At 32.6% G+C, this 13374-nt stretch overlaps 1 protein-coding gene across 6 annotated transcripts in view; it reads left to right on the forward strand.

Moving 5' to 3' along the window:
• Positions 1-10702, forward strand: part of RNF180 (ring finger protein 180) — a 220568-nt gene extending 209866 nt beyond the window's left edge. For all 6 annotated transcript variants that reach the window (XM_078004430.1, XM_078004428.1, XM_078004429.1 and 3 more), the window contains one exon: positions 7463-10702. In XM_078004430.1, the coding sequence (XP_077860556.1) occupies positions 7463-7662 (200 nt within the window). In that variant the 3' untranslated portion in view covers positions 7663-10702. The remainder of the gene's footprint in view (positions 1-7462) is intronic.
• Positions 10703-13374: the final 2672 nt, after the last annotated feature.

A 13374-nucleotide genomic window follows, 5' to 3' on the forward strand; every position in this document is an offset into this window, starting at 1 on the left:
CAGTATATAAAAACCAGTATTAAGGACATGTGGAATTTATCCATATGAAGGAATGGTATATATGAGGGAGGAAAATCAATTTAATAAATTTAATATTATTCAACAGTAGAAAAATTCACAGGTTGAATTTATCACATTAACAGATTAAAGGAGAAAACCATATGAACGTCTTCAGAGGTAAAGAGAAATTATTTTGACTTGTGAATAATGAGTATGTGGAATATTGGCACAAGAATTCAATTCTTCAGATTCCTTGAAGCGTACAGTTTTCACTGCAGTATGCCTTTTTTCACTGGATTGTATGGCAAAAAAAGTGAAGTATGTGTCTTTATTATGTGTCTTTAAAATAGCATGGTTAAAATGAACTATAGCATAGTTAAAATGAACTAAGAATACTGAGTACTCTTTAAACTGTGTCTTAATAGCAAAATAATTACCAGCTTATCACAAAGAATAAGTTATGATTATGCCTGTAAAAGTGAATTCCTGGTGCAGAAGCTTCTCTTACCATTAACTCCAATCCAAATTTTTTAAAATGAAGTGGTTATATATATTAAAATATATACATTGACTACTATGTTATAATAGTTCTAAGTGTATTATCTCCTGTACCATGCATTTTAAATGGGGACAAAAATTGGTACTTAGTGGACAAAAAAAAATCTTGGATATTAGAGTGGTTTGCGACCCTCATAAGCTCAACCCTACCAGACAAAATCTTACATTTATTTGCCCTATTAGAAACTAGAAATTTAAATTTAATAAATTTAACTTATTAATTAATTTAAATTTAAATTTATTGATTAAAATAATTTTTTAACTTTTGGGTTCAGGGGTACATGTGCAAGTTTGTTGTATAGGTAAACTCATGTCACAGGGATTTGATACACAGATTATTTCATCACTGAGGTACTAAGCCTAGGAACCAATGGTTATTTTTCTGCTCCTCTCCTTCCTCCCACCCTTCACCTTCTGATAGACCCCAGTGTCTACTGTTCCCCTCTTTGTGTCCATGTGTTCTCATCATTTAGCTCCAGCTTATAAGTGAGAACATGTGATATTTGGTTTCCTGTTCCTACATTAGCTTGCTAAGGATAATGACCTCCAGCCCCATCCATGTTCCTGCAAAGGCCATGATCTCATTCTTTTTTATGGCTGCATAGTATTCCATAGTATATATTTACCACATTTTCTTTATCCAGTGTACCATTGTTGGGCATTTAGGTTGATTCCATGTCTTTGCTATTGTGAATAGTGCTACAAAGAACATACATGTGCATGTGTCTTTATGATAGAATGATTTATATTCCTTTGGGTATATACCCAGTAATGGGATTGCTGGGGTTGAATAGTAGTTATTTTTAGGACTTTGAGGAATCGCCACACAGCTTTCCACAATGGTTGAACTAATTTATAATTTACACTCTCAACAGTGTATAAGCATTTCTTTTTCTCTGCAATCTCACCAGCATCTTTTATTTTTGGACTTTTCAATAGTAGCCATTCTGACTGGTGTGAGATGGTATCTCATTGTGGTTTTGATTTGAATTTCTCCAATGATCAGTGATATTGAGCTTTTTTGCTGTTTCTCGGCCATATGTATGTCTTCTTTTCAAGAATGTCTGTTCATGTCTTTTGCCCACTTTTTAAAGGGGTTGTTTTTTTCTTGTAAATTTAAGTGCCTTATAGAGGCTGGATATTAGACCTTTGTCAGATGCATAGTTTGCAAAAATTTTCTCTCATTCTGCAGGTTGTCTGTTTATTCTGTTAATAGTTTCTTTTGCTGTGGAGAAGCTCTTTAGTTTAATTAGATCCCAGTTATCAGTTTTTGCTTTTGATGCAGCATTGCTTTTGGCATCTTCATCATGAAATCTTTGCCCATTCCTATGTCCAGAAATTAATTGGACATATCGTGTATATTGTCTTCCAGGGTTTTTATGTTTTGGGGTTTTACATTTAAGTCTTTAACCCATCTTGAATTGATTTTTAATATGGTATAAGTAAGGGGTCCACTTCAGTCTTCTACATGTAGCAAGCCAGTTATCCAAGCACCATTTATTGAATAGAGAGTACTTTCCCCATTGTTTGTTCATGTCAGCTTTGTTGATAATCAGATGGTTGTTGATGTGCAGCCTTATTTTGGGGCTCTCTATTCTGTTCCATTGATCTCTGTTTTTGTACTAGTAGCATGCTGTTTTGGTTCCTATCACCCTGTAGCATAGTTTGAAGGCAGATAGCATGATGCCTCCAACTTTATTCTTATTGCTTAGGATTTCCTTGGCTATTCAGGCTCTTTTTTGGTTCCATATGAACTTTGAAGTAATTTTCTCTAGTTCTGTGAAGAATGTCATTGGTAATTTGCTAGGAACAGCATTAAATCTTTAAATTGCTTTGGACAGTATGGCCATTTTAATGATATTGATTATTCCTATCCATCACATGGAATGTTTTTCCTTTTGTCTGTATCATCTCTGATTTCTTTGAGTAGTGGTTTGTAGTTTTCCTTGTAGATATCTTTCACCTTCCTGGTTAGCTGTATTCCTGGGTATTTTATTCTTTTTGTAGTAATTGTGAATGGGAATTTGTTCTTAATTTGGCTTTCTGCTCACCTGTTGTTGGTGTATAGGAATGCTAGTGAGTTTTGCATATTGAGTTTCTATCCTGAGTATTTGCTGAATTTGCTTATCAGCTTAAGAACTTTTAGACTGAGACTATGGGCTCTCTAGATATAGAATCATGTTGTCTGCAAACAGGGATAGTTTGACTTCCTCTCTTCCTATTTGGATGTTCTTTCTTTCTTTCTCTTGCCTGATTACTCTGTCCAGGACTTCCAGTGCTTTTCAAATAAGAGTGGTTACAGAGGGCATCCTTGTCTTATGATGGTTTTCAAGGGGAATACTTCCAGCTTTTGCCAGTTCAGTATGATGTTGGCTGTGGGGTTGTCATAGGTGGCCCTTATTATTAAGGTATATTCCCTCAATACCTAGTTTGTTGAGAGTTAACGTGAAACGATGTTGAATTTTATTGAAAGTCTTTTCTGCATCTATTGAGATGGTTATTGTCTTTAGTTCTGTTTATGTGACAAATCACATTTATTGATCTACATACATTGAACCACACTTGAATCCCAGGGATAAAGCCTACTTATTTGTGGTGAACTCACTTTTTGATGTGCTGATAAATTCAGTTTGCCAGCATTATGTTGTGGATTTTTGCATCGATGTTCGTCAAGGACATTGGCCTGAAGTTTTATTTTTTTGTTGTTTTGTCTGCAAGGCTTTGCTATCAGGATGATGCTGGCCTCATAGAATGCATTGGAGAGGAGTCTCTCCTAAATTTTTTTGGCATAGTTTCAGTAGGAATGGTACCAGCGTTCTTCGTATATCTTATAGAATTTGCCTGTGAATCAGTCTGGTCCTGGAATTTTTTTGGTTGATAGGCTAATACTGATTCAATTTCAGAGCTTATTATTGGTCTCTTTAGGGATTCAATTTCTTTCTGGTTCGGTCTTGGGAGTGTGTATGTGTCCAGGAGTTTATCCATTTGTTGTAGATTTTCTAGTTTATATGCATAGAAGTGTCCATAATATTCTCTAATGGTTACTTGTATTTCTGTGGAGTCGGTGGTGTAATAATATCCCCTTTGTGTTTACTTGGATGTTCCTTTTTCTTGTTTATTAGTCTAGTTAGTGGCCTATCTGAATTTTTTCAAAAAAAAAAAACAGCTTTTGGTTTTGTTGATATTTGAATGGCTTTTTGTGTCTGTCTCCTTCAGTTCAGCTTTGATTTTGATTATTTCTTGTCTTCTAGCTTTGGGGTTGGTTTGCTCTTGTTTCTCTAGTTATAATGTTAGGCTGTTAATTTCAGATCTTTCTAACTTTTTGATGTGGGTGTTTAGTGCTGTAAGTTTCCCTTTTAACTCTTCTCATTAGTTTCAAAGAGCTTCTTGGTTTTTGCCTTCATTTCATTATTTGCCCAAAAGTCATTCAGAAGCAGGTTAATTTCCATTCCAGAAGCAGGTTAAATGTATAGTTTTGGGACATATTCTTCTTATTAAATTCTGTTTTTATTGCATTGTGGTCCAGGGGTGTGGATGTTTTTATTTCAGTTTTAATTTTCTGGGGACTGTTTTATGTTCAATTGTGTGGGCAATTTTAGAATATGTGCCATGTGGCAATGACAAGAATGTATATTCTGTTGTTTGGTGGTTGCAAGTTCTGCCCATTTGGTCAAGTGTCGAGTTCAGGTCCCAAATATCTTTGTTAATTTCCTTCCTAGTGATCTAATACTTTCAGTGGGGTGTTGATAGCTCCCACTATTAGTGTGAGGGAGTCTATGTCTCTTTAAAAGTCTCTAAGAACTTGCTTTATGAATCTGGGTGCTCCTGTGTTGGGTGCATATATATTTAGTTTAAGTCTTCTTATAGAATTGAACCCTTTACCATTATGTAATGCCCCTCTTTGTCTTTTTTAATCTTTGTTGGTTTAAAGTCTTTGTGTTACTAGGATTGCAACCCCTGCTTTTTAATGCTTTCCATTTGCTTGGTAGATTTTTCTCCATCCCTTTATTTTGAGCCTGTAGGTGTCACTGGATGTAAGATGAGTCTCTTGAAGATGGCATACCATTGGATCTTGGTTCTTTATACAGCTTGCCATGCTGTGCCCCTTTTTTTTTTTTTTTAAACTGTGGTATTTAGCACATTTACATTCAAGGTTAGTATTGATATATGTGGATTTGATCCTGTTGTTAGTTGTTTATTATGCTAACCTGTTTGTATGGTTGCTTTATAGTGTCACTGGTCTGTGAACGTAGAATTTTTGCAGTGGGTGGTAACAGTCTTTCCTTTCCGTATTTGATGCATCTTTCAGGAGCTCTTGTAAGGATGATATTACGGTGACAAATTCTGTCAGCATTTGCTTGTCTGAAAAGGATATTATTTCTCCTTTGCTTATGAAGCTTAGTTTGGCCATATATGAAATTCTTGGTTGAAATTTCTTTTAAGAATGTTGAATATAGACCTCCAATCTCTTCTGGCTTGTAAGGTTTCTGCTGAGAGGTCCACTGTCAGTCTGATGGGCTACCCTTTGTAGGGGATCTTTCTCTCTAGCTGCCTTTAACATTTTTTCTTTCATTTCCACCATGGAGAATTTTATGATTATATGTCTTGGGGATAACCTTATTAAATATTTTGCATTCACTGGATTTGAATGTTGGCCTCTATAGCTAGGTTGGGGGAGTTCTCGTGGATGATCTCCTGTAATATGTTTTCCAAGTTGCTTCTCTCCCCAACTCTTTCAGTAAATGAAATATAAAATATATTCAAGCACTTCAATAATAGTTTAGATAAAGCAGAAGAAAGAATACCAGAACTTGAAGACAGGTCTCTTGAAATAACCCAGTCAGACAAAAATAAAGAAAAAAGAATTTTAAAAGGATGAACAAAGCCTGTGTGACATATGAGACACCATAAACTGACCAAATATTCAAATTTTTGGTGTCCCAGAGATGAAGTGAAAAATGAAAGGTATAGGAAACATATTTAATGAAATAATAGATGAAAGCTTCACAAGGCTAGAAAATTATTTACATATCAAGATACAGGAAGCTCAGAAATCCCCAAATAGACATACTGCGAAAAGGTTTTCTCCGTGGTACATATAGCCAAACTATCAAGAGTCAAAGAATCTTTAAAACAGGAAAAGTATCTAGTCACTTACAAGGGAACCCCAATCAGAAAACATTGGATTTCTCAGTAGAAACCTTATAGACCAGAGAATAGAATGACATATTCAAAGTGCTGAAGAAAAAAAATGGCAGCCAAGGATATTATACCTGACAAAGTTTTCCTTCAGAAATGAAGGATAAATAATGCCTTTTCCAGACAAGGAAATGCTGATGGAATTCATCACCACTAGGCTGGCCCTGTAAGAAATGCTTAGGGGAGTCCTACACCTGGAAGCAAAAGAATGACATCATGAAAACACTTGAAAGTAAAACCCAAATGGTAGAACAAACATACAAATAAGAGAAAAAATACAAAGGATACCACTACAGAGAACCACCAGACTACAAAGATAAACAATAAAATATTACATATATGCCGTAAAAATGTACAAATATTGTGTGGCAGTAAAAAAAAGTTTTTTAATCAGATATGATAGAAAGTCAACCAAGATCAATTAGAAATCATTTTAAAACCTACTTGAAATGTAGCTCTACAAATTAATTTAAAATATCACTTACTTCATGTTTATCTTTTTAAATTTCATGTTTTGAACCTATATAAGCAAATATAATTTCCAAATAAACTTAATACATAAAAAATAGGATAGTTCTTGATTAAAGAGTTTTGACTTTAAGCGACCATACTAATACCCAGGTAAATGCAACCTTGCCATCAGAATAAGCAGCCTGACCTAGAGCATATTTAACATTACTCAATTGTTGTAACAAATGAACCAAAATCTGCCTCAAGCTAGAGCTTCACAGAACTTTTATCACCAGAATTGCTAGCAAGTACCAGAATTACATTTTTCTGCCTAGTTTATTATGCTGTCCCTGCTTCCTAACACGAATAAACACAGAAATACTTAAAGTAGAAAGTAGATAAGTAAAAAGCAAAAGATTAATAGGTTATCAGTCCTCAGAAAATTGAATTTTGTTTTTTAAATGACTTTGAGTTTATATATTGGTCAACCAAAAAAAAAAAAAAAAAACAAGTTGCTATTAAGCAGGTTTTTTCTCAAGCTCTAATTAGCATTAAATATACAAAGAAAATTGTATTTCATGGTGTAATATTTCTCAGAAATATCATATTCATTTAGTAATAAGACTATAGTTTACTTTCAAGATTTGCTTTTTCTCTACCAACCAATCCCCATGCTTTCAATTCTCTGGAAATTAAAGCTAAATTTCTTTAAAGGAGTATCATTACATCTGTCCAGTTTATTCGATGCTAAAACAAAATAAGATATTATTCTTAGAACCTTGCTCAAAGAATTAAACTGAATGAAATTCTCATAATATAAGATACAAGGTTAAGTGGGTGATCAGAAGTTATAAAAGCAGTTGTAAAAATAAAACATGAATAAAGTTTAAATTTAGAAAATATTCTCTTGAAAATAATTACATTTGATTCCCACAAATTTTTGAAGAAATCAGATAGCAGAAATGAGAAATTCATGACCAAAAGAGATAAATGTCTTGCCCCAATGAAGTGGCAGACCTAGGCAAATCTCCTGACTTAATATCCTGTGTTCTTTGCTACCCTGCCTTTAATGCCCTGAACTAGAAGAGGCTTCTAATAGTTGCTTGTCGTTGAAAAAACTGTCGGGAAGCAACATAAATCCACTCAGTGAAATCAAGATATGCTTTGTTTAATTGTACTTGTGTTCATGTTGCAGGTTCTTTTCTGAGTACTAGCTTGAATTTAATGGGCTTTAATATGTTCATACATCTTCTAGGTTTCCACAGACGTGCAGCTCCAGTTACAAGAAGGCAGTTCCCGCATGGTGCACACAGGATGGATTACCTGCACTTTGAGGATGATAGCCGTGGATGGTGGTTTGACATGGATATGGTGATCATATATATTTATTCAGTGAACTGGGTCATTGGATTCATTGTTTTCTGCTTTCTTTGCTATTTTTTCTTTCCGTTTTAGGAATTTTCATACCTTACTACAGTTGACCAATCATAAATGATGTAAATAACAATTGCTTAAACATTTTTAAAATGTGCTTTGAAGTTTTTTTAATGTTGCATTATACAAATTGTTGGTGTTTATACAAAGCCTGAGAATAATGAATTCATTTATTAATGTTTTTCATGTAACAAACTAAACCTTATTCAAGAGCTAACCTACCCACCACTTAGCAACAATGCACTATTAATTTCATAGTTGTTCTTGGGTTAGGGTTTGGGGCTCTGATTTTATAATATCACTAATACTTATTTTGATTGTAAAAAACTGAAGTTTTCTCTCCACTTAAAATAGTAAAAATACAAAAAGAAATGATAATCTAGGTAGATTTTATCTTTACTGATAAAATATTTAATCAATCACCACTTATTCTCAGGCAAATTATATGTATTAAAGATAAACCATATTCTCTGGGAAATAATGTAGCAGGGTATGTTCAGTTTTGCTTTCTAATTATCACTACTTATATCCCTTTCTATTACCAAGAAAACTGACTATTCTTTTTGTACAGATCTAATTAGTGCAACATTTTAAATTATTATAAACTGAATAGTAAATACAAATCATGAGACTAATCTCTACGAACAGACACTTTAGAGAGCTATATTAACACTTTCCAGATAGAAGGATTAATCACCTGAAGACATAAAAAATTTACCGACTTTTAGTAGTCTAAAAGAGCAGTGCATGTCCAAAATGTAGTTTAGTGATTCATTTAACGAGGAGATGGTCAAATATATTGTAAATGTGCAATAAAGAGTGGCTTTTAATTTTTTTTAAGTTTTTAAATGTCTGAATAAAGAATTGTTAGAAATAGGCTTATGGATTTATAGAAAGAAAGCCTGACATTTTTAATTACAGTAATCATTAATTTTTTCATTATTAAACTTTAAAAATAGGAGACCTGAATCATTAGAACGTGGGATAGAATTGGGGCAGGTAACCCAATTTGAAAAATGAAAAACTGGAGCAGAGACTTAAGCTTATTTATTCAGTTATTCTGGTGGTCTTTGTGAAACCTCGGACAAAAGTTTTTATTATGAATTACTCATCCAGTATTACTACATTGTGATGTCATATATCTGGTAATTCAATAAGCATACTTTTACATAAACTAGGTGACTCTCTCATGGCACTAAAAATACTACCACTATCCAAAAACATTGGGATCAACTGGACTTTAACAGTTTCAATCTATGAAAAGCCAAAATTTAGGCTAATTGCTACTAACTGTATTTCAATAAAAGCACTTGACTGTTGGTATGTGATGTTCTAAGAAATCTAGAAGAATGGTACTGATTTCTATTCTAATGCTGTTCTTATTATTGTGTTTTAAATTATATCTATTACAGAAAATAATAGTATATACTAGACATCAAATCTAGAAATCAGAAAACTAAATGTAATTTAGAAACACAGAGATACCTTTATACTCATAAATGGATATTTATAATTACTAATTCCTCAAAGTAAACAAGGGAAAATATCAGCCCTCTTAAAATATATAACAAGATTGAAAAATTAACACACACCTGAGGAGTTGCATTATTTTAAGAACTTTAAATTGCAGCCATTACCTAGGCAACTTCTGGTTTATACACTCTAGAAAATATATCTTGATTCCTTCCTAAATTTCAATAAAAGCTTAGTTTAATTATGTATAAACTAAATAAGTAGTATTATATATACAGATCTCTCATAGAAACAAAGTTGATTCCCAGTATATATTTGTTAGGTCAGTGATACATATCCGTTTATAGATCTCAATCCACTAAATATTTATGATACCCTTAAATAAATATTAACCTTTAAATGAAGAAAGTATTATCTGGAAAAGCATTCAAAATGGATTGAGTATATACATCTTGACTAATAACTTGATCTGAAAATTATAGAATATTAAAATAAGTAAATTCATGAAATTATAAATTACTCATCTTACTTTAAAATATTCTTAAATTTTATACAAGTGGAGATAAAAAACTGCTAAATATTAAGAAGTATGGCATTTCCTAGATCCACCAGCTTATGAGAAGCCAGATAAAATCTCAGATGGAAAGAAACAAGTTTCTTCTGGTACGTAGCACACAGTAGCCATTCAAAATAAAATACATGGATGAGCTTTAGAGTAAAACAAAAAATTATAATGCTCTTCCTTAGCATGTCTCACAGTAAAAACTCATTGTCCAATAAAGAACCAAAGAAGGGAAAAGAAGAAAAATGTTAAAGTTAACAAAGTATAGTACTTGTCCCAAGTAATATTATTTAATAAGCTTAATTTTATGAGTTATTACCTATAATAATTTCTATTTCTACCAAACTTAATTATGGTAAAGGTTAATTTTAAACATGTTCACACATTCTTTTAAAAAAATGCCCTAATTGAGGTACATTTCAGAATAGTTTCAGCAGATTATTTTTTAATTTTACAAAAGCAAATTCACAAATCCAGATCCATTTATTTTATACTTAGCAGAAGATAGGGAAATTTAAATTAGACAAAGTTGAAAAAGAATCAGAATTTATATTTTACAAAGCTACCAGTATGAATCCAACAAAATCAGGAATGGGAAAAACATTTTCTGTACCTGCTATATTATTAATGCCACTCTAGTATTATATGCTAAATATGAAAGCAGTGCTGCCATCAGATTCACTTCTGCCTTGGAATCTTGCTCCTAAGTTCTATGGCATAACAAAATTCCAGTTAATAAAATTTTCATTTAAATGTCTTTTGTATGGCTAAATACACAGATTCTTAAACATCTAATTTTTATATGGATTTCTCAAAGAATGCCTTATAGAAGAGCATTCTCTGACTGAATGCAATTACAGTTGAAGTCTTTGATTCTTCACAGAATTCTGTAGTTGAAGCCAGAGAACACTGTCATTTAGGAAAGTGTTCCTAAAGGTTTGCATGCTTTAACATGCTCAATTCTTACTTCTTGAAGTGTTTGATTGTCAGTAAATTTTCAAAGAACATTAAAGTTCTACCAATGTATACTTTTTTCCCAGAATGCATTTATTTTTCTTGTGCTTTTTCTTGAAGACAATACCTATAATAATTACTTTACACATTTCAGTTTTTACTTTTTCTTGCATAGATCCTGGAAGAACCATCATCAAGAAGTATCTTTAGACCATGGTATTATCATATTACAGTAACAAGCATCTACTAAAATATGTACTTATCTTACATCCATGCTTCTATTGTAGGGTCAGGAAAACAAATACTTTACCATTTCCACTGTCCTTGAGGATCTCTCATATTGTACAATAGATATACTTTGATCATTATTTTTCTTATTTCAGTACTTCTAAAAGTAGTTTTTGGACTAGTATTACAAACTTATGGGTATTTCTCTTTCTATATGTTACTATTAAGTACTGTAAAACATGATCCTTCTAAACTTCCCTCACTCTTTCACATATCAAGTCTTAAGAACCTCATCTAGAGCATGTCCAGTAAATAAAGAGAATAGTTAAGTAACTGCCCACTACAGTGAATTTTTATTACTGGTAACAGCCTTGCAAGAGACAAATAGTGTTCTTCTAGAACTTGATAAATATTTTACTTGCTTTACAAGAGTCACCTTGTCTACCAACAAAACTATTCAGGGGAAAAGGGAAGTGAGGGAAGACAGCAGCTAACATTTATATAACTTCTGTATGTTTGCTGGTTACATTAATGTGTTATTTAATCTTCTCAATACTCTGTATCAGATGACATCCTCATGTTACAGATGAGGAAGAGAAGTAATGTAACCAAAGTCACACAAGAAGGATTATTCTGTCATATTCTAAGACCTTTTACTCTTTTCACTATACTGTCAGTAATATCTGGTAACTTGATGAAGTTCAATATTCACTGAGGAAGTTTTGGTAACACTGCCAGAGAAGCATGAGGAATAAAAGATGGTCTGGATTAAGAATGCAGGAGTATGATACTTGTACTTTGTTTTTGACAATTTTCATTGCTTGTAACAATGAAAAATTTTAATATTTGCAGGAGACTAATATGAAATGCTACATTTTATAACTTTTATTCTGCTGGCAACTTTGATTTCTGGTAGCTGCCTAGAATGCTTTATTAAGAAGGATTCTGAGGTTACATCCAGGATCCAGGGGGAAAAAGTTTTCTGGATCCACTGGCATTGCCCCTCAAATATAGGGGAAGGAGGGTCTTAAGGGAAAATTAGCCATCTCTGATATTTCCCATCCTTGGATAAGGGCACAAAAAATCATTCATGTTTTAGAAACTGGTCTTGCCATTTGTTAAGGGGAACAAAATGTAGTTTCCTGACTATAATTAATAATACTATGATATAGTCCAATTTAGCTGTGATATAATTAATAAACTACTTTCCAGTAGTTTATTACTAAACATCTCATTTTGCCTTAAAACAGAAGCTTAATAGGAACCTAATTGTGAATTACATCGATTTTTAAATCATATGATGTAGCTATAGTGTAATTTTCTCATTTTAGAAAAATGTGAACTGTCATTCAAAAAATGAAGTAGAGTTCTGATTTGTACATTCTGCAAAACTAAATGGACACTACTGGCTACTCTGATTCCAATATTGCAAGTAAATTGGGCAGACAGGAATATAGTACAGAAATCAACCTAGGTTCCGATTTGCAAATACTACAAAACTAAATGGACACTACTGGCTATTCTGATTCCAATATTGCAAGTAAATCGGGCAGACAGGAATATAGTACAGAAGTCAACCTAGATCAGAAGTCAACAGCAATGCCTTTTAAACCTTCATATGCCTACATTAAATCTTGGTAAAATGTATATTTTTATTCAGAATGTGTAGGGTAGACCTGAGATTCTGCGTTGCTAATAAGCAGTCAGTGATACTTGTTTGCTGCCCCATAGACCACACCTGGGATAGCAAGAAACTAAAGGAAGCACATCTGAAAAGGTGGCCATGAATCTTGCTTTCTTATCATTAACTGTCCCCAAAAGACAAATTTCACATTGTTTTTGCATTTGAGAATTACATAATACTGGTTATCCAATATAAAGGAAGAATAATGAATTATGCTATAAATAATTTCATATAAATCTATTGAATAAGTTTTTAACATTATCTGGCACATATTAAAGTCTAGGTATCAATATATAAGTATTTTATTTAAAATCTGTAATTCAAACTTTTTCTTTTCTTTAAACAAAAAAAATTATTTTCCCACTCTTCCTGTTCTCTCTCTTTACCCATTCTTTCTGTGGCTATCTCTAGCTAGACTCTATTCAAATAGAACAAATGTGAGATTATATATAGTCACTTATAAAACCACATCTGGAAATAGAAAACAAAATACACTCTGGCACGTCTGCTCACTTCTAATTTTTAGTACATATTATAACTGCAAAAATCAAGAGACCTTATCATCATCTTGGGTTATACGACTAAAATTCACTTTATCTTTCTTTCCTCATTTTCCTCACCTGTAGAACTGTGCATAACACAAACCTTCCCATAATTCTGCTGCCATAAAATTCAATTTACAAGAAAATTGTGAATTGAAACACCTATTATCCATATATTTTCATGGTGATTCTTCATAATATAAGGAGAAGGAGCTGCAGTTGTTCAGTGCTAAATATATGCCAGGTACTATACAATGCTTTGCACACAGTATCTCATTTCATATAACAAC

The sequence above is a fragment of the Macaca mulatta genome, chromosome 6 (assembly GCF_049350105.2).
Source record: "Macaca mulatta isolate MMU2019108-1 chromosome 6, T2T-MMU8v2.0, whole genome shotgun sequence".
Taxonomy (NCBI): Eukaryota; Metazoa; Chordata; class Mammalia; order Primates; family Cercopithecidae; genus Macaca; species Macaca mulatta.